Here is a 22378-nt window from a genome sequence, read left to right on the forward strand (position 1 = left end):
AGAGGGCTCATTCCAAGGTAACGAAAAAACGATTGTTATTTTCATTTCCACACACTACTATGGATACTTAGGAGTATCTTACTCCAATTCTGCCAAGACCCTTCACTCAACAAATTTTGGAACTGAATCGATGTGACTGTTGAAATGTAGATCTGAATCCATGGTTACCCCTAGATTTCTGGCTTTGAGGTTTTCAGGGACAGAGTTTGTCCTAATTTAGTTGAAGGAAATGTTGATACATCCAGTTTTTGATTTGCTCGATGCACTGGCACAGCAGATCCATGGGCGGATAGTAATTTGGTGACAGCGCTACATAGATTTGCGTGTCATTAGCATACCAATGATGGTCAATATTGTTATTTTCCCTAGTGGGAGCATGTCGATTTTGAATAAAGAGGGTCCTGAGATCGAACCTTGTGGGACTCCACATGTCACGGTGGTTGGTTTTGATACAAAGTCCCCAATGGAAACAAAGCAGTTCCTATCTTTTAGGTAGGACCTAGACCAATCTAAGACTGTGCCTGAAAGCCCAACCCAGTTTTCTAATCATAAGTATTTTATGTTGTACACTGTTGAATGGAGCACTGTTTTCTAGTAGCATGAGTATTGAGTCTATGTTAATAAATAGTTTATAACTTTAATAAGGGTGGTCTGTGAAAACGTCGGAATCCTGATTGGAAGGTGTCATAGCAACCAGTTGATGCCAGGAAGTGATTAAAGCTATACTGTACGATGTGAGAGAGCTAGCATGATTTGAAATTAGCTTCTCTTCGGAGTTCCGTTTAACTCCTCCCCCACCCTTCAGGACTCCCTGCCCCCACCACTCGACACAGAGCCGTGCACGAGCGCTAATGCTGCTTACGGCTTACTTCAACGGCAACCATTGCGTCACTTTTCAGGCCATTCAACTCCCTCAGCTGTCGCCATCGCTGAAAAGCGAATCCAATATTTATTCTCGTTTTTCCTCGAGCATTCTCCAACTTTTTATTTTTGCTGCCTTTTCATTTTCTGTCTTTCTTTTTCTTGCCTTTTTAAAAGGATGAACCGGGGCAAGTAACGGTGGCAGTGGTAACTTCTTTTTTTTTTTCTTCCATCGTGTTAACGTTGTAGGCTCACTAGGTCTAGTCCACTGTCATGAACTACTATGACAACAACGCTTTCTTTGCCCTCCGTGAACGCGCTAAGGCCGGCTCAGGCTCGTACACAGAGGGGTGAGAACGCGCAGGCTTGTGATTGGTTCTTTAGATTCGGGCACAGTGTCTCCGATTGGTAAGCATTTTAACAGGTTTACAGCAGATACAGAATTCGGTTTTTTTTCGCTCCTTTTTCATTGCCCATAAGTTATGTATTGCTGTCAGGATGTAAAAACCAATTTCAACAACATATTAAAAAGTGCATATCACTGAATCCCGTACAATATGCCTTTAAGTTGTTGGAGGAAAACTTTCTCAATTTTACTCAATTTTATGAAAGATAGATTTGATATTGCTCTGTAAATGTTAATAATAGAGTCATCTAGGCTCCGCTTTATTAACTGGTGTTTTCAAGGATTTTAGGAAATTCCCTGATTGGAGAGTTGTTAACTTTGCAATATGTCTATTGCTAGGCAGTCAAAAACATTCTTAAAGAGATTGGTAGGTAAATTATCAAAGCAATAGATAAAGATATGTAATGTCTCTGAAAAAATGAAATCCACCCATTTTATATTAAGGCGAGGCATCAACATGTGTGTGGACTGTGACTCAAGTTCCTTGGCGCAATGTTTGACTTGAGCGGGACCAACTTTGGAACTGTTGAATGTTCTAACTGCTCAAGTAAGAGGAAGTCAATAGACCAAACAACATGGCTGCCAGAGTTCCAAAATGGTCCAAACAAATTTGAAGGGGCAAAAAGGTGGGATTAACTTCTGCCAATCATCAAACTTGGTGTAGTTAAAGGCACATGGGGGCAAGATCAATTGCTCCCAATTGTATCCAGATCTTGCAACAGGAGGCCCTAAAACATGAAGAGAAAATGCTAACTTTGGACAGTGATATTTTCTGAACCATGATAGCTTATTCAGCAATAAAACCATGCTATTCTGTCAAGTAAAATCATATCATCTTCAGTCTAGGCCAATGAAAGGGGAACAGAGGTCAGACATTTTCCGATCTCAATCCAACCATTGAATGTTCTGTTCTATCTGTCTGAACATCAAACAATGCATAACTCTTATTTGTGTTTCTTTCGTGTTTATTTGAGTCCTGTGTTTACTGTTTACACACCTTGAGGTATTGGATCAATACAAACAAAGAATTAAACACACAAAAGATATTGAAACATCATTAAAGACAAATACTGTGTGCACACTGGTAACCGTCCCTAAGCTCACCCTCAGGACATGGAGGCCTGTCCAGGAACTGTTAAGTGGGCTCATGAAGGCGTAGGCTATAAATGTGTCCTCAGATGATCACTGACCAGTCACAGTTTAGACTCTTCGCACATAGTGGATTTCATCTTTGTGGAATACATTGAAGGATTCGTGCATACCAGGTATAGTACATGCGTTTAACAATAGTACTTAGCATTGTGCAGCATCTTATCCCAGATAGCTTTGTTGAATACGGGGAACAATTGTTAGTGCTTGGCACTTGGTTCTATGAACATCTTTACTGTACAGACGGAGATATATTGTTTATCTTTCTCTTGACAAATGTACTCATTGTAAGTCGCTTTGGATAAAAGCATCTGCTAAATGCAAATGAAGAACATCATCTATGAAACGGCTTGTGTTATTGTAGAACCTAAAAACAACTAATTAGTGTTCCATTTGTATTCTAAATGTTGATGCAATACTGTATTTGGACTGATAATTTTGACTTTTCTTTTCTGCTTCACAGATTATGAATGATGGCTGGGGCTGTCCACCCAATTCTCTCAGTTTGTCCCTCACGGGCACTCTTTACCGAGAAGTTCCGGGTGCTGGTGGAGAATCTGCCTCCTGGTCTCTCAGTCACTTTGCACTCTCTTCACTGCTCTGAGGTGAAGGATTATTGGGAGGCATACGGACACTATGTCGCTGACAATAAAGGGACTATCGATGGTAGATATTGTTCTGATGGCTATTTGACCTCAAGCATTACTTCAATTCAAATGCAGGGCTTACTGCCTGATGTTAAAATAATCAATGGCGGTTCATTCATGTTCCCTCAACTAATGCACAACGATTGATGACATGTTTGCCATTCCAACTGGTATCTGGATTGACTCCACAGTTTCACAAGAGGCTAGTCTGGGGGGAACCTACACAGGAAAGGAGCCGATGGGTTTACTGTGGAGTATGATCCCTGTGCCAGGATCTAAAGAGCATGCAGTGTAAGGTTCTACCTCCTCAGGCCTTAACTCTGCGATGGTACTCCTTGACACTTACGTTCTTTGACCTTCTCTCGTGATAATGGGGACAGGGTGGTTTTTCTTCATACATTTAAAACATGTTGAAATACATTGCGAGTAAGGCAGGATTCGTTTGAACACACGATTGTCCTTCTGTTCCTCAGTTTGTTCAATGTTGACGTGGAGACACCACAGGAGGTGCTCATCTCGGTGTTTCAGGGCCACCTCTCTGAAGGCTTCAGGCAGAAGCCTCCCCTGGCCTCAGTGGTGGCCGAGAGGTGGTCCATGGCACCGGGGCTGAAGAGGATCAGAGTGCAAGAGAAGGAGATTGAGGGCATCCTCTTCATCCCTCCGGGTATGTTCCAATAGCCTCTCCCCCCCCTGGTTCTGTGCAATCCTGAGGTGATTCGTTAGCCAAGCGTTCTCTGAATCTAAACTGCTGTACTCCTCAGGTCCTGGACCCTTTCCGGGAGTGCTTGATGTATCAGGCTATGAAGTGGAGCTGACGGAGTGCTATCCCGCAATGCTTGCGTCTCAAGGTTTTGTAGCCTTTGTGGCCAAATACGTCATTCCTGGAAGAGAATTGAAGATGGACTATTTTCTGGTCTGTGATGTTTTCGTCCGTCCCCAACTTGTTTCTGTCGATGGCTGTACTTTTTCTCGGTCTTGTGCATCTGTTGATCATTGGATTTGCAAGGTGATCTAATGGGAGTGTTGTTGGTCATCTTTGTCCGTACAGAGGGCGTTTGAGTTTCTTCAGGAGCATCCGCTGGTGATCAGCAACAGAGTTGGACTCATTGGCATATCTCAGGGTGCAATCGTGGTTCTCAATATGGCATGCCGCACCGAAGCTATCAGTGTAAGTATTTCCACGAACAAGGCGGATATACGGTGTCTTCTTTCAACTATACAATGTGTCCTAACCATTTTGTGTTCCAGCCTCGCTGCTGTGTCTCTATCAATGGCAGCCACTTATTGATGGAAGAGTCGGCTGTTACATTTTGGAAGAAACACTTTAAAATGTAAGTCTCGTTTTAGATGTTGATTGTGGTCGAAATTGATTGCTATCAAATGCCTAGAAATTCCAACGGCAAAAAAGGATAAAAGTATGCTTTTCTGGATTGCTATAATAGTAGACTAATGCCCATTTACATCCCTAATAGATATATGGATATTGCTTTATTGGAATCCCATGATTAAATAACTTTTCCATCAGGAAGGAACACACCATTCTGCGAAATGAGCAGAACCATGTAACAATGCGCGGTTTGACACTACCTCTCCCAAATGAAGCAACTATAAATGTAGGTACATGCATGCACATGCAAGCACGCACACAAAATGCATTCAATAATATTGTTTGTCATATCTTTGCTAGATGGAAAATATAAATTGTCCATTGTTGCTGGTTGTTGGGGAAGACGATCTTAATTTCCCATCTGCAGAATGTGCTGAGTTGGTAAGTGGACAAACTAGAGTCTTCATTTATTAAACAGGAAGTCTAATCGAGATCAAGATCTGGTTCAAGAGAGACCTGTATACAAATAAACACATACACACAAGTTTGACAAGACGAGCACAACTGTATATACAAACCGTGTATCCAAAGTTAAGCAGAAACGGATGAGCAGAAAGTTACAAACATCGTACAGAGTAGCTGACTATAAGTAAATGATTTGATGAGAGGGACTGAATCAGGGTTTCTAATGGTTCTTGTATGCTGCATACTACTTAAAACCTGATTTGCCCAGCTCCGTTTTTACAAGTGGTCCATCGAGATTTTAAACCTATAAAATCCTTCTACCTACATTTATTGATAATTGATTCACATCCAACTCTGTGTATTGTACATACATTGTAGCTAGGTCAGGGAGGCTTGCTGACAGACCACACACTGTGATATAAATAGTCTTAAACTGTTTGGTTTTTCGGGCTGGAACAAAACAGACATGTTTGTAAAAGATGCGGATTGGAACACAGGACTGAACAGTACCTCACATTTTCCTCATAGATGGCAAAGAGGATGCACACAGCGGGCAAAGAGCACCTGTTGACCATACTGAGTTATCCAAATGCCGGACACATCCTCCGTTTGCCCAATAGCAACCTTGCCCGGATCTCCCGTTACCGCTTTCCATGCTTCGACCAGCACGGTGAGAAATAGTTTATAGTTCATTTAGAATGGTAAAAAAATGTAGTTCTTAATTAGGGATTATTGGTAATTTGTGTGTGTGTGTGTGTGTGTGTGTGTGTGTGTGTGTGTGTGTGTGTGTGTGTGTGTGTGTGTGTGTGTGTGTGTGTGTGTGTGTGTGTGTGTGTGTGTGTGTGTGTGTGTGTGTTGCAGAAATTATACTGTGGGGAGGACACCCAAAACCTCATGCATTTGCTGAGGAAGACAGTTGGGACAAGATCTTGGCCTTCCTCAAGCAACATCTGTACCCTGATCCTCAAAGTGTCCCCGATGCAGCGCTGTGAGTGTACAGACAGCCGCCATGGCTTTTGGTGGCAGTGCGTCTGACCGAGACTATCAGGTTTTGCTGTGAATGTGTGATATTTCTTCTCCTAAGGTGTCCCAGATCTCAGGGATGGGATGTGCAAAGTGTTCGTGTGCAGGGTGGGGACATGTTGGGCAAAGAACCTGAATGGCCAGTAGTCGTTCCACCTCCCACCCTCGGCCAATATACGCTGAGAGGGGAAACATTGAAATAGGCAATGAGTTAAACTATTTTAAAAGTCCCCAGGGCGACAATCGATCGGACAATAAATCCAACCAATGATTAGATCTATGGTGTAATGTTTAGCTCCAACCCTTTCACAATCACAAACACAGATGCTGCAGGGTACTTCACAAACTTCAAATTATCCGATTATCATATCTAGACGAGTCTGTAGCCAAGTATAATCTGTAGTTTGGTATTTTTTTTATATATGCTATTGTGTGTTATTATATATATTTATTCTGTTATGTCTGGGTAATTATATATGTTATATTATGTGTGGGAATTCAAATGGTCAATTTATTTGTGAGGTAATGTCCCATAGGTGCATTCTTTATGTGTATTTTATATTCTAGTTGATTGTTTTCTCTGTCCCCTGTCTCAGGTGTGGGGCACCACAGGGGAGTTGTCGATAAGGGTTGGGGTTTATTCTGTTTGGGGTGGACAGAGGAGTTATGTTGAACGCGATCGGGCGCGGAGCCGACTACTGTGACCTCGGACGTGTTTCTATATTATGATATTGTTCTCTTTTTCCTTAATAAATGTTCATCTTTGACAGCGGTTTGGGGTGTTGGTGTTTTGTGTCCTGATTTCCCGCTCGGCGACAGAGAAACCCGGGTGACGGCTCATTAATGTGATCGCCTCATTGGTCAGGTAGCTGTGTAACTTAAGAGGAGGAATGAATGAAAAATTAAATGTATGCGTTACCTGGGGCTATTTACACACACACACGCACACGCACGCACACACACACACTCAACCCATTTGTCCTATATGACCATTTTGTTATTGTGTATCTAATTACAGCTATTGGCTTGATACCATTAACAGTGCAAATTTTAAGAAAGCCCTTAATTCTCTTGTGAAATGTGTGCTTGGAGTTTTCTTGATGTTGTGTGCTTATCAATAGACATTTTCACGATATGAATGAGGCTTCATTCTTATCGTGAAAATGTCAGTGGCTCAACGGGACAATACCTTGTACTGGCGATCCTTAGGATGAGAGTTCTCTAATAGAGTATGCTGAACATGGCATTCTGCCATTGCCACTCATTTAGGAAACATTGAACATGAACAGCACCTGAAATTCATCAGGCAATCAACATTCCGGCTCATTAGTTTCCAAGAATCTGACCAAGACACAGTATGGCATTAAGGCCCCGTTTACACGAAGGGGCCTTAATGCCCCACAAATGTTTAATTTCCCCAGTGTTTCCCCAAATGTTTAATTTTCGGCCATTGCTCTGCAGCTCTCTCACCTGAAAGATTAGGCTCAGTATGGCATGAAGGGGAACTTCTTCGTTAACCATTTTTCCTTCATAATTAACTCTTCTTCCGTCAGTGTTCTTGGCTACAAATGTTTAATTTCCCCAGTGTTTCCCCAAATGTTAAATTTTCGGCCATTGCTCTGCAGCTATCTCACCTGAAAGATTAGGCTCAGTATGGCATTAACAGGAATAACTTTCCTTCATAGTTATATGTCATATTTATATATCGGTGACACTTTACAATAAGGTACGCAAAAAACGTGGGTAGCTACTGTGGAAAGAATGAGTAACGAATGATGAACGACCGGGGCCCTAACTGGGGCCCTAATGGCGCGTTTCCACTGCAGGGTGCGGAATGGATCTGATCGCAAAGGTGCGGATCGGGTCGCGTTTCCACCGCCAAAAGTGGGCGTGACCCGGACTTAGCCGTACCCGTTTTGGCCTCGTTTTCAGGACTCCTCCGTTGGGGTACTGAAAACGAGACGAGACGCCTGATAGGGTCCCGGGAAATTCTAGCTACACACCCCCTCCGTTGATTGGTCGACAGAATCATCACTTCCGGGTGACGCGGGGATAAAAACAAACACAATAGCCTCGAGGTATTATTCTTTACAATTACATGTCGCGTAAAACGCTTGCTTGGGCGAACAAGGAGGTGGAGACGTTCGTCTGCATTCTTGGGGAGGAAGACGTTGTTTACGATGTTTACGTAGCTGCCGCGGCGATCGACATCCGGCCTGCCACAAAGGGTACTGTCGGCAGTGGAAACGCGACCTCGGAACGGAGCTGGGCTATACCGCCCCCTCCCTAGTATTACCCCCTCAGATTTTACACGGGCAAGATTGTGAAATTGGCCGCGTAAAAAGTTCTAGAGTCAGGTTTAAGCATCTCGGACCCTTGCAGTATAATGCAGAGTGAGGTGCATTTCACGTAAAACGTCAATGATTATAACGTTCATACTCAACGACTGTAAAAGGAAGATCACGAATGGGTCGCAGCCATGGAGTTGAAACGGCCTCCCTCCTAACGTTTAGTCCAAAACTGTTCATTTACATTTTTCAGTGTTCATATCCGAGCTTAAACGGATGGTTCTGCTACACTTAAATTGGGTGTTGAATGACTAAAAACTGGTTCTCTCCACTGGGCTACTGTAGAAACATGGCCCTCCCCCGTTGTACAAATAGAGGGCTCATTCCAAGGTAACGAAAAAACGATTGTTATTTTCATTTCCACACACTACTATGGATACTTAGGAGTATCTTACTCCAATTCTGCCAAGACCCTTCCGCACGATGCCACTTACTTGTACACACTACACCTTGAATAATTTGGCTTTTGCTCATATTTAAAAGCCTTTCTTTTTTTGCTATTATTTGCTATTTAACGATATATATAATATTTAAACAAATGTAAGGACAACAACAGTTCACATCCTCTGAAAATGGCAATAACGCTTATCGCCTCGGTTTTGTTTGGGTTAATAGGCAAGGGAACTTTATTTATAGCACTTTACATGCACAAGGCAGACTCCAAGTGTTTGACATGTTTGACATTGAAATGTTTTTATTTATTTTTTTTAACCTTTATTTAACCAGGAAAACATCTTATTGAGATTAAAAATATCTTTTTCAAAAGAGTCCTGGCCAAGACAGGCAGCAGCACAGATTTGGTAACAGACAATCATTTAAAAACAACAGAGAACATACAAATAGAGCCACAGTTAAAACATCATCAAACAAAGCATGTACAGACAGAAGAGCCAGCTTCAACATCATTAAGTAATGCCTTAAACATGTTCATAGAAACCAGCTCCTTAAGTTCCAGCGCATTTTGCAGCTGGTTCCATGAAAAAGGAGCAGCATAACTAAATGCCCTTTTTCCCAGTTCAGTACGGACTCTAGGCACAGTCAGTAAAAACAAGTCCTCAGAGCAGAGCTGGTACTTTCCTGTGCTTTTCTGAATGACATACTTCTGCAGATATGTTGGAAGAACACCGAGGATAGTTTTATAAATTAAGATATGCCAATGATGGAGTCTGTGGGTGGACAGGGCAAACCATCCAACTCGAGCATACAAAGAGGAGTGGTGCGTGAGGGTTTTAAAATTAGTAACAAATCTCAGTGCTCCGTGATAGACCGTGTCCAAAGACTGTAGGCATTTTGAAGATGCATTCATATATAAAACATCACCATAATCCAAGACAGACAAAAAGGTTGCAGCAACAAGTCTTTTTTTGGCTTCAAAAGAAAAACAAGATTTGTTTCTAAAGTAAAAACCTAGTTTTATCTTTAGTTTTTTCAAAAGCTGCTGGATATGAGGTTTAAAAGAGAGAGCATCATCAATTATAATTCCCAGATATTTATATTGAGACACAGATTCAATGACAGAGCCCTGCAAAGTGGTGATAGGAGGAAGGTCAGAGGGCTTTGATTTAGCTTTTGTGAACAGCATGAGCTTTGTCTTTTCAGCATTTAAAACAAGTTTTAAATCATACAGGTTACGTTGCACAGTGTTGAAAGCAATTTGAAGCTGACAGAGAGCCTGATTTGGGGTAGACGCAGAGCAATATATCACAGTGTCATCTGCATAAAACAATTTGTCAATTTGTGTTTGGGGCTTTACAATCCAGACAATTGATGTAAATAGTAAATAATAAAGGTCCTAAAACCGATCCCTGTGGCACACCCCTTGGATACATTAAGAGAGCTAGAAGTAATATCTTCTGCTCGCACACACTGAGATCTGTCTGATAGATAGTTTTTAAACCAACCGACAGCTTGATCAGACAAACCGATGCTGCAGAATCTTTCTAATAATAAGGCATGATCCACCGTATCGAAAGCCTTTGATAGGTCAACAAAAAGGGCTGCACAATGTTGCTTGTTATCTAAAAATTCAATAAAATCATTTACCACTTTTAGAGCAGCTGTTGTCGTACTATGTTGTTTCCTAAAACCAGTTGAAATTCAGATAAAATACTGTTTGTTGGTAAAAAGTCCTTCAGTTGTTGGCTTACAATGGACTCCAATACCTTATTCAAAACAGACAGTTTGGAAATGGGCCTATAGTTGTTTAGCACAGTGGGGTCCCCCCCTTTTAACAGTGGGAGAACAAAGGCAGATTTCCAAATAAGGGGAATTTCGTTTGTCTCCAGGGATAAATTAAAAAGATAAGTCAAAGGTGATGCAATAAAATCAGCAGCTAACTTTAGAAAGTAGGGTTCAAGATGGTCTGGACCTCAATCAGGAAATCAATCCGGTACATCGCTCCAAACAAAGTTAATAAACTGTAATAATAAAATGGATAAGTCAATACAAACAAAGGGAAAGTAAAAAAATGCATTGTAGAAAGTGCAATGTATTTAAGATTTAGCAGAAAGCTAAAGCAAACAAAAGTCTTCAGTCTTGTTTTAAAAGTGGTCAGAGTTGGAGCAAGTCTTAAATCCTCAGGGAGTTTATCCCAGCTATTTATTGCACAGCAACAAATAGCTTGTTTTGTAACAAATTTTGTAACTGAATCGATGTGACTGTTGAAATGTAGTTCTGAATCCATGGTTACCCCTAGATTTCTGGCTTTGAGGTATTCAGGGACAGAGTTTGTCCGAATTTAGTTTAAGGAAATGTTGATACATCCAGTTTTTGATTTGCTCGATGCACTAGCACAGCAGATCCATGGGCGGATAGTAATTTGGTGACAGCGCTACATAGATTTGAGTGTCATTAGCATAGCAATGATGGTCAATATTGTTATTTTGCATGATTTTCCCTAGTGGGAGCATGTCGATTTTGAATAAACAGGGTCCTGAGATCGAACCTTGTGGGACTCCACATGTCACGGTGGTTGGTTTTGATACAAAGTCCCCAATGGAAACAAAGCAGTTCCTATCTTTTAGGTAGGACCTAGACCAATCTAAGACTGTGCCTGAAAGCCCAACCCAGTTTTCTAATCATAAGTATTTTATGTTGTACAATGTTGAATGGAGCACTGATTTCTAGTAGCATGAGTATTGAGTCTATGTTAATAAATAGTTTATAACTTTAATAAGGGTGGTCTCTGTGCTGTGAAAAGGTCGGAATCCTGATTGGAAGGTGTCATAGCAATCAGTTGATGCCAGGAAGTGATTAAGTTGTAGGAGGAAAACTTTCTCAATTTTACTAAATTTTATGAAAGATAGATTTGATAATGCTCTGTAGTTGTTAATAATAGAGTCATCTAGGCTCCGCTTTTTTAAAAGGGGTTTATTAACTGGTGTTTTCAAGGCTTTTAGGAAATTCCCTGATTGGAGAGCTGTTAACTATTTGCAATATGTCTATTGCTAGGCAGTCAAAAACATTCTTAAAGAGATTGGTAGGTAAATTATCAAAGCAACAGATAAAGATATGTAATGTCTCTGAAAAAATGAAATCCACACATTTTATATTAAGGCGAGGCATCAACATGTGTGTGGACTGTGACTCAAGTTCCTTGGCGCAATGTTTGACTTGAGCGGGACCAACTTTGGAACTGTTGAATGTTCTAACTGCTCAAGTAAGAGGAAGTCAATAGACCAAACAACATGGCTGCCAGAGTTCCGAAATGGTCCAAACAAATTTGAAGGGGCAAAAAGGTGGGATTAACTTCTGCCAATCATCAAACTTGGTGTAGTTAAAGGCACATGGTAACTTTGGACAGTGATATTTTCTGAACCATGATAGCTAATTCATCAATAAAACCATGCTATTCTGTAAAGTAAAATCATATCATCTTCAGTCTAGGCCAATGAAAGGGGGAACAGAGGTCAGACATTTTCCGATCTCAATCCAACCATTGAACGTTCTGTTCTATCTGTCTGAACATCAAACAATGCATAACTCTTATTTGTGTTTCTTTCGTGTTTATTTGAGTCCTGTGTTTACACACCGTTGAGGTATTGGATCAATACAAACAAAGAATTAAACACACAAAAGATATTGAAACATCATTAAAGACAAACACTGCAATAGGTCTTGTGTGCACACTGGTAACCGTCCCTAAGCTCACCCTCAGGACATGGAGGCCTGTCCTGGAACTGTTAAGTGGGCTCATGAAGGCGTAGGCTATAAATGTGTCCTCAGATGATCACTGACCAGTCACAGTTTAGACTCTTCGCACATAGTGGATTTCATCTTTGTGGAATAGATACTTTGAAGGATTCGTGCATACCAGGTATAGTGCGTTTAACAATAGTACTTAGCATTGTGCAGCATCTTATCCCAGATAGCTTTGTTGAATACGGGGAACAATTGTTGGTGCTTGGCACTTGGTTCTATGAACATCTTTACTGTACAGACGGAGATATATTGTTTATCTTTCTCTTGACAAATGTACTCATCGTAAGTCGCTTTGGATAAAAGCATCTGCTAAATGCAAATGAAGAACATCATCTATGAAACGGCTTGTGTTATTGTAGAACCTAAAAAGAACTAATTAGTGTTCCATTTGTATTCTAAATGTTGATGCAATAATGTATTTGGACTGATAATTTTGACTTTTCTTTTCTGCTTCACAGATTATGAATGATGGCTGGGGCTGTCCACCCAATTCTCTCAGTTTGTCCCTCACGGGCACTCTTTACCGAGAAGTTCCGGGTGCTGGTGGAGAATCTGCCTCCTGGTCTCTCAGTCACTTTGCACTCTCTTCACTGCTCTGAGGTGAAGGATTATTGGGAGGCATACGGACACTATGTCGCTGACAATAAAGGGACTGTCGATGGTAGATATTGTTCTGATGGCTATTTGACCTCAAGCATTACTTCAATTCAAATGCAGGGCCTACTGCCTGATGTTAAAATAATCAATGACGGTTCATTCATGTTCCCTCAACTAATGCACAACGATTGATGACATGTTTGCCATTCCAACTGGTATCTGGATTGACTCCACAGTTTCACAAGAGGCTAGTCTGGGGGGAACCTACGCAGGAAAGGAGCCGATGGGTTTACTGTGGAGTATGATCCCTGTGCCAGGATCTAAAGAGCATGCAGTGTAAGGTTCTACCTCCTCAGGCCTGATGAGGGTCAAAGCTTAACTCTGTGATGGTACTCCTTGACACTTACGTTCTTTGACCTTCTCTCGTGATAATGGGGACAGGGTGGTTTTTCTTCATACATTTAAAACATGTTGAAATACATTGCGAGTAAGGCAGGATTAGTTTGAACACACGATTGTCCTTCTGTTCCTCAGTTTGTTCAAGGTTGACGTGGAGGCACCACAGGAGGTGCTCATCTCGGTGTTTCAGGGCCACCTCTCTGAAGGCTTCAGGCAGAAGCCTCCCCTGGCCTCAGTGGTGGCCGAGAGGTGGTCCATGGCACCGGGGCTGAAGAGGATCAGAGTGCAAGAGAAGGAGATTGAGGGCATCCTCTTCATCCCTCCGGGTATGTTCCAATAGCCTCTCCCCCCCCTGGTTCTGTGCAATCCTGAGGTGATTCGTTAGCCAAGCGTTCTCTGGATCTAAACTGCTGTACTCCTCAGGTCCTGGACCCTTTCCGGGAGTGCTTGATTTATGGGGCTATGAAGTGGAGCTGACGGAGTGCCGTCCCGCAATGCTTGCGTCTCAAGGTTTTGTAGCCTTTGTGGCCAAATACGTCATTCCTGGAAGAGAATTGAAGATCGACTATTTTCTGGTCTGTGATGTTTTCGTCCGTCCCCAACTTGTTTCTGTCGATGGCTGTACTTTTTCTCGGTCTTGTGCATCTGTTGATCAGTGGATTTGTTAGGTGATCTAATGGGAGTGTTGTTGGTCATCTTTGTCCGTACAGAGGGCGTTTGAGTTTCTTCAGGAGCATCCGCTGGTGATCAGCAACAGAGTTGGACTCATTGGCCTATCTCAGGGTGCAATCGTGGTTCTCAATATGGCATGCCGCACCGAAGCTATCAGTGTAAGTATTTCCACGAACAAGGCGGATATACGGTGTCTTCTTTCAACTATACAATGTGTCCTAACCATTTTGTGTTCCAGCCTCGCTGCTGTGTCTCTATCAATGGCAGCCACTTATTGATGGAAGAGTCGGTTGTTACATTTTGGAAGAAACACTTTAAAATGTAAGTCTCGTTTTAGATGTTGATTGTGGTCGAAATTGATTGCTATCAAATGCCTAGAAATTCCAACGGCAAAAAATAATAAAAGTATGCTTTTCTGGATTGCTATAATAGTAGACTAATGCCCATTTACATCCCTAATAGATATATGGATATTGCTTTATTGGAATCCCATGATTAAATAACTTTTCCATCAGGAAGGAACACACCATTCTGCGAAATGAGCAGAACCATGTAACAATGCGCGGTTTGACACTACCTCTCCCAAATGAAGCAACTATAAATGTAGGTACATGCATGCACATGCACGCACTCACACAAAATGCATTCAATAATATGGTTTGTCATATCTTTGCTAGATGGAAAATATAAATTGTCCATTGTTGCTGGTTGTTGGGGAAGGCGATCTTAATTTCCCATCTGCAGAATGTGCTGAGTTGGTAAGTGGACAAACTAGAGTCTTCATTTATTAAACAGGAAGTCTAATCGAGATCAAGATCTGGTTCAAGAGAGACCTGTATACAAATAAACACATACACACAAGTTTGACAAGACGAGCACAACTGTATACAAACCGTGTATCCAAAGTTAAGCAGAAACGGATGAGCAGAAAGTTACAAACATCGTACAGAGTAGCTGACTATAAGTAAATGATTTGATGAGAGGGACTAAATCAGGGTTTCTAATGGTTCTTGTATGCTGCATACTACTTAAAACCTGATTTGCCCAGCTCCGTTTTTACAAGTGGTCCATCGAGATTTTAAACCTATAAAATCCTTCTACCTACATTTATTGATAATTGATTCACATCCAACTCTGTGTATTGTACATACATTGTAGCTAGGTCAGGGAGGCTTGCTGACAGACCACACACTGTGATATAAATAGTCTTAAACTGTTTGGTTTTTCGGGCTGGAACAAAACAGACATGTTTGTAAAAGATGCGGATTGGAACACAGGACTGAACAGAACCTCACATTTTCCTCATAGATGGCAAAGAGGATGCACACAGCGGGCAAAGAGCACCTGTTGACCATACTGAGTTATCCAAATGCCGGACACATCCTCCATTTGCCCAATAGCAACCTTGTCCGGATCTCCCGTTACCGCTTTCCATGCTTCGACCAGCGCGGTGAGAAATAGTTTATAGTTCATTTAGAATGGTAAAAAAATGTAGTTCTTAATTAGGGATTATTGGTAATGTGTGTGTGTGTGTGTGTGTGTGTGTGTGTGTGTGTGTGTGTGTGTGTGTGTGTGTGTGTGTGTGTGTGTGTGTGTGTGTGTGTGTGTGTGTGTGTGTGTGTGTGTGTGTGTTGCAGAAATTATACTGTGGGGAGGACACCCAAAACCTCATGCATTTGCTGAGGAAGACAGTTGGGACAAGATCTTGGCCTTCCTCAAGCAACATCTGTACCCTGATCCTCAAAGTGACCCCGATGCAGCGCTGTGAAAGTACAGACAGCCGCCATGGCTTTTGGTGGCAGTGCGTCTGATCGAGACTATCAGGTTTTGCTGTGAATGTGTGATATTTCTTCTCCTAAAGTGTCCCATATCTCAGGGATGGGATGTACAAAGTGTTCTTGTGCAGGGTGGGGACATGCTGGGCAAAGAACCTGAATGGCCAGTAGTCGTTCCACCTCCCACCCTCGGCCAATATACGCTGAGAGGGGAAACATTGAAATAGGCAATGAGTTAAACTATTTTAAAAGTCCCCAGGGCGACAATCGATCGGACAATAAATCCAACCAATGATTAGATCTATGGTGTAATATTTAGCTCCAACCCTTTCACAATCACAAACACAGATGCTGCAGGGTACTTCACAAACTTCAAATTATCCGATTATCATATCTAGACCAGTCTGTAGCCAAGTATAATCTGTAGTTTGGCATTTTTTTTATATATGCTATAGTGTGTTATTATATATATTTATTCTGTTATGTCTGGGTAATTATATATGTTATATTATGTGTGGGAATTTAAATGGTCAATTTATTTGTGAGGTGATGTCCCATAGGTGCATTCTTTATATGTATTTTATATTCTAGTTGATGGTTTTCTCTGTCCCCTGTCTCAGGTGTGGGGCACCACAGGGGAGTTGTCTATAAGGGTTGGGGTTTATTCTGTTTGGGGTGGACAGAGGAGTTATGTTGAACGCGATCGGGCGCGGAGCCGACTACTGTGACCTCGGACGTGTTTCTGTATTATGATATTGTTCTCTTTTTCCTTAATAAATGTTCATCTTTGACAGCGGTTTGGGGTGTTGGTGTTTTGTGTCCTGATTTCCCGCTCGGCGACAGAGAAACCCGGGTGACGGCTCATTAATGTGATCGCCTCATTGGTCAGGTAGCTGTGTAACTTAAGTGGAGGAATGAATGAAAAATTAAATTTATGCGTTACCTGGGGCTATTTACACACACACACGCACACGCACGCACACACACACACTCAACCCATTTGTCCTATATGACCATTTTGTTATTGTGTAACTAATTACAGCTATTGGCTTGATACCGTTAACAGTGCAAATTTTAAGAAAGCCCTTAATTCTCTTGTGAAATGTGTGCTTGGAGTTTTCTTGATGTTGTGTGCTTATCAATAGACATTTTCACGATATGAATGAGGCTTCATTCTTATCGTGAAAATGTCAGTGGCTCAACGGGACAATACCTTGTACTGGCGATCCTTAGGATGAGAGTTCTCTAATAGAGTATGCTGAACATGGCATTCTGCCATTGCCACTCATTTAGGAAACATTGAACATGAACAGCACCTGAAATTCATCAGGCAATCAACATTCCGGCTCATTAGTTTCCAAGAATCTGACCAAGACACAGTATGGCATTAAGGGGAACTTCTTCGTTAACCATTTTTCCTTCATAATTAACTCTTCTTCCGTCAGTGTTCTTGGCTACAAATGTTTAATTTCCCCAGTGTTTCCCCAAATGTTTAATTTTCGGCCATTGCTCTGCAGCTCTCTCACCTGAAAGATTAGGCTCAGTATGGCATTAAGGGGAACTTCTTCGTTAACCATTTTTCCTTCATAATTAACTCTTCTTCCGTCAGTGTTCTTGGCTACAAATGTTTAATTTCCCCAGTGTTTCCCCAAATGTTTAATTTTCGGCCATTGCTCTGCAGCTCTCTCACCTGAAAGATTAGGCTCAGTATGGCATTAAGGGGAACTTCTTCGTTAGCCATTTTTCCTTCATAATTAACTCTTCTTCCGTCAGTGTTCTTGGCTACAAATGTTTAATTTCCCCAGTGTTTCCCCAAATGTTTAATTTTCGGCCATTGCTCTGCAGCTCTCTCACCTGAAAGATTAGGCTCAGTATGGCATTAAGGGGAACTTCTTCGTTAACAATTTTTCCTTCATAATTAACTCTTCTTCCGTCAGTGTTCTTGGCTACAAATGTTTAATTTCCCCAGTATTTCCCCAAATGTTAAATTTTCGGCCATTGCTCTGCAGCTATCTCACCTGAAAGATTAGGCTCAGTATGGCATTAACAGGAATAACTTTCCTTCATAGTTATATGTCATATTTATATATCGGTGACACTTTACAATAAGGTACGCAAAAAACGTGGGTAGCTACTGTGGAAAGAATGAGTAACGAATGATGAACGACCGGGGCCCTAACTGGGGCCCTAATGGCGCGTTTCCACTGCAGGGTGCGGAATGGATCTGATCGCAAAGGTGCGGATCGGGTCGCGTTTCCACCGCCAAAAGTGGGCGTGACCCGGACTTAGCCGTACCCGTTTTGGCCTCGTTTTCAGGACTCCTCCGTTGGGGTACTGAAAACGAGACGAGACGCCTGATAGGGTCCCGGGAAATTCTAGCTACACACCCCCTCCGTTGATTGGTCGACAGAATCATCACTTCCGGGTGACGCGGGGATAAAAACAAACACAATAGCCTCGAGGTATTATTCTTTACAATTACATGTCGCGTAAAACGCTTGCTTGGGCGAACAAGGAGGTGGAGACGTTCGTCTGCATTCTTGGGGAGGAAGACGTTGTTTACGATGTTTACGTAGCTGCCGCGGCGATCGACATCCGGCCTGCCACAAAGGGTACTGTCGGCAGTGGAAACGCGACCTCGGAACGGAGCTGGGCTATACCGCCCCCTCCCTAGTATTACCCCCTCAGATTTTACACGGGCAAGATTGTGAAATTGGCCGCGTAAAAAGTTCTAGAGTCAGGTTTAAGCATCTCGGACCCTTGCAGTATAATGCAGAGTGAGGTGCATTTCACGTAAAACGTCAATGATTATAACGTTCATACTCAACGACTGTAAAAGGAAGATCACGAATGGGTCGCAGCCATGGAGTTGAAACGGCCTCCCTCCTAACGTTTAGTCCAAAACTGTTCATTTACATTTTTCAGTGTTCATATCCGAGCTTAAACGGATGGTTCTGCTACACTTAAATTGGGTGTTGAATGACTAAAAACTGGTTCTCTCCACTGGGCTACTGTAGAAACATGGCCCTCCCCCGTTGTACAAATAGAGGGCTCATTCCAAGGTAACGAAAAAACGATTGTTATTTTCATTTCCACACACTACTATGGATACTTAGGAGTATCTTACTCCAATTCTGCCAAGACCCTTCCGCACGATGCCACTTACTTGTACACACTACACCTTGAATAATTTGGCTTTTGCTCATATTTAAAAGCCTTTCTTTTTTTGCTATTATTTGCTATTTAACGATATATATAATATTTAAACAAATGTAAGGACAACAACAGTTCACATCCTCTGAAAATGGAAATAACGCTTATCGCCTCGGTTTTGTTTGGGTTAATAGGCAAGGGAACTTTATTTATAGCACTTTACATGCACAAGGCAGACTCCAAGTGTTTGACATGTTTGACATTGAAATGTTTTTTTTTTTTTTTTTTAACCTTTATTTAACCAGGAAAACATCTTATTGAGATTAAAAATATCTTTTTCAAAAGAGTCCTGGCCAAGACAGGCAGCAGCACAGATTTGGTAACAGACAATCATTTAAAAACAACAGAGAACATACAAATAGAGCCACAGTTAAAACATCATCAAACAAAGCATGTACAGACAGAAGAGCCAGCTTCAACATCATTAAGTAATGCCTTAAACATGTTCATAGAAACCAGCTCCTTAAGTTCCAGCGCATTTTGCAGCTGGTTCCATGAAAAAGGAGCAGCATAACTAAATGCCCTTTTTCCCAGTTCAGTACGGACTCTAGGCACAGTCAGTAAAAACAAGTCCTCAGAGCAGAGCTGGTACTTTCCTGTGCTTTTCTGAATGACATACTTCTGCAGATATGTTGGAAGAACACCGAGGATAGTTTTATAAATTAAGATATGCCAATGATGGAGTCTGTGGGTGGACAGGGCAAACCATCCAACTCGAGCATACAAAGAGGAGTGGTGCGTGAGGGTTTTAAAATTAGTAACAAATCTCAGTGCTCCGTGATAGACCGTGTCCAAAGACTGTAGGCATTTTGAAGATGCATTCATATATAAAACATCACCATAATCCAAGACAGACAAAATGGTTGCAGCAACAAGTCTTTTTTTGGCTTCAAAAGAAAAACAAGATTTGTTTCTAAAGTAAAAACCTAGTTTTATCTTTAGTTTTTTCAAAAGCTGCTAGATATGAGGTTTAAAAGAGAGAGCATCATCAATTATAATTCCCAGATATTTATATTGAGACACAGATTCAATGACAGAGCCCTGCAAAGTGGTGATAGGAGGAAGGTCAGAGGGCTTTGATTTAGCTTTTGTGAACAGCATGAGCTTTGTCTTTTCAGCATTTAAAACAAGTTTTAAATCATACAGGTTACGTTGCACAGTGTTGAAAGCAATTTGAAGCTGACAGAGAGCCTGATTTGGGGTAGACGCAGAGCAATATATCACAGTGTCATCTGCATAAAAGTGACAATTTGTGTTTGGGGCTTTACAATCCAGACAATTGATGTAAATAGTAAATAATAAAGGTCCTAAAACCGATCCCTGTGGCACACCCCTTGGATACATTAAGAGAGCTAGAAGTAATATCTTCTGCTCGCACACACTGAGATCTGTCTGATAGATAGTTTTTAAACCAACCGACAGCTTGATCAGACAAACCGATGCTGCAGAATCTTTCTAATAATAAGGCATGATCCACCGTATCGAAAGCCTTTGATAGGTCAACAAAAAGGGCTGCACAATGTTGCTTGTTATCTAAAAATTCAATAAAATCATTTACCACTTTTAGAGCAGCTGTTGTCGTACTATGTTGTTTCCTAAAACCAGATTGAAATTCAGATAAAATACTGTTTGTTGGTAAAAAGTCCTTCAGTTGTTGGCTTACAATGGACTCCAATACCTTATTCAAAACAGACAGTTTGGAAATGGGCCTATAGTTGTTTAGCACAGTGGGGTCCCCCCCTTTTAACAGTGGGAGAACAAAGGCAGATTTCCAAATAAGGGGAATTTCGTTTGTCTCCAGGGATAAATTAAAAAGATAAGTCAAAGGTGATGCAATAAAATCAGCAGCTAACTTTAGAAAGTAGGGTTCAAGATGGTCTGGACCTCAATCAGGAAATCAATCCGGTACATCGCTCCAAACAAAGTTAATAAACTGTAATAATAAAATGGATAAGTCAATACAAACAAAGGGAAAGTAAAAAAATGCATTGTAGAAAGTGCAATGTATTTAAGATTTAGCAGAAAGCTAAAGCAAACAAAAGTCTTCAGTCTTGTTTTAAAAGTGGTCAGAGTTGGAGCAAGTCTTAAATCCTCAGGGAGTTTATCCCAGCTATTTATTGCACAGCAACAAATAGCTTGTTTTGTAACAAATTTTGTAACTGAATCGATGTGACTGTTGAAATGTAGTTCTGAATCCATGGTTACCCCTAGATTTCTGGCTTTGAGGTATTCAGGGACAGAGTTTGTCCGAATTTAGTTGAAGGAAATGTTGATACATCCAGTTTTTGATTTGCTCGATGCACTAGCACAGCAGATCCATGGGCGGATAGTAATTTGGTGACAGCGCTACATAGATTTGAGTGTCATTAGCATAGCAATGATGGTCAATATTGTTATTTTGCATGATTTTCCCTAGTGGGAGCATGTCGATTTTGAATAAAGAGGGTCCTGAGATCGAACCTTGTGGGACTCCACATGTCACGGTGGTTGGTTTTGATACAAAGTCCCCAATGGAAACAAAGCAGTTCCTATCTTTTAGGTAGGACCTAGACCAATCTAAGACTGTGCCTGAAAGCCCAACCCAGTTTTCTAATCATAAGTATTTTATGTTGTACAATGTTGAATGGAGCACTGATTTCTAGTAGCATGAGTATTGAGTCTATGTTAATAAATAGTTTATAACTTTAATAAGGGTGGTCTCTGTGCTGTGAAAAGGTCGGAATCCTGATTGGAAGGTGTCATAGCAATCAGTTGATGCCAGGAAGTGATTAAGTTGTAGGAGGAAAACTTTCTCAATTTTACTAAATTTTATGAAAGATAGATTTGATAATGCTCTGTAGTTGTTAATAATAGAGTCATCTAGGATCCGCTTTTTTAAAAGGGGTTTATTAACTGGTGTTTTCAAGGCTTTTAGGAAATTCCCTGATTGGAGAGCTGTTAACTATTTGCAATATGTCTATTGCTAGGCAGTCAAAAACATTCTTAAAGAGATTGGTAGGTAAATTATCAAAGCAACAAATAAAGATATGTAATGTCTCTGAAAAAATGAAATCCACACATTTTATATTAAGGCGAGGCATCAACATGTGTGTGGACTGTGACTCAAGTTCCTTGGCGCAATGTTTGACTTGAGCGGGACCAACTTTGGAACTGTTGAATGTTCTAACTGCTCAAGTAAGAGGAAGTCAATAGACCAAACAACATGGCTGCCAGAGTTCCGAAATGGTCCAAACAAATTTGAAGGGGCAAAAAGGTGGGATTAACTTCTGCCAATCATCAAACTTGGTGTAGTTAAA

General features: G+C 41.3%; 2 protein-coding genes across 2 annotated transcripts; both read left to right on the plus strand.

Moving 5' to 3' along the window:
- Positions 1 to 1406: 1406 nt before the first annotated feature.
- LOC130377254 (bile acid-CoA:amino acid N-acyltransferase-like) lies at positions 1407 to 6760 on the plus strand. The gene is made up of 12 exons (XM_056584291.1): positions 1407 to 2532; positions 2880 to 3082; positions 3255 to 3354; positions 3537 to 3727; positions 3825 to 3976; positions 4112 to 4231; positions 4312 to 4394; positions 4589 to 4676; positions 4751 to 4831; positions 5384 to 5525; positions 5717 to 5843; positions 6475 to 6760. Exons 2-12 carry the CDS (start codon positions 2887 to 2889, stop codon positions 6503 to 6505), a joined length of 1311 nt encoding a protein of 436 aa, XP_056440266.1. The 5' UTR covers positions 1407 to 2532; positions 2880 to 2886; the 3' UTR covers positions 6506 to 6760.
- A 5267-nt stretch (positions 6761 to 12027) lies between these two features.
- On the plus strand, positions 12028 to 16774 carry LOC130377561 (bile acid-CoA:amino acid N-acyltransferase-like). Its single transcript, XM_056584716.1, has 10 exons — positions 12028 to 13087; positions 13260 to 13359; positions 13558 to 13748; positions 13846 to 13997; positions 14133 to 14252; positions 14333 to 14415; positions 14610 to 14697; positions 14772 to 14852; positions 15403 to 15544; positions 15732 to 16774. The coding sequence occupies exons 1-10, from the start codon at positions 12892 to 12894 to the stop codon at positions 15860 to 15862; spliced, it is 1284 nt and encodes a 427-aa protein (XP_056440691.1). The 5' UTR covers positions 12028 to 12891; the 3' UTR covers positions 15863 to 16774.
- Positions 16775 to 22378: the final 5604 nt, after the last annotated feature.

Source organism: Gadus chalcogrammus, chromosome 23, assembly GCF_026213295.1.
Source record: "Gadus chalcogrammus isolate NIFS_2021 chromosome 23, NIFS_Gcha_1.0, whole genome shotgun sequence".
NCBI classification, from domain to species: Eukaryota; Metazoa; Chordata; class Actinopteri; order Gadiformes; family Gadidae; genus Gadus; species Gadus chalcogrammus.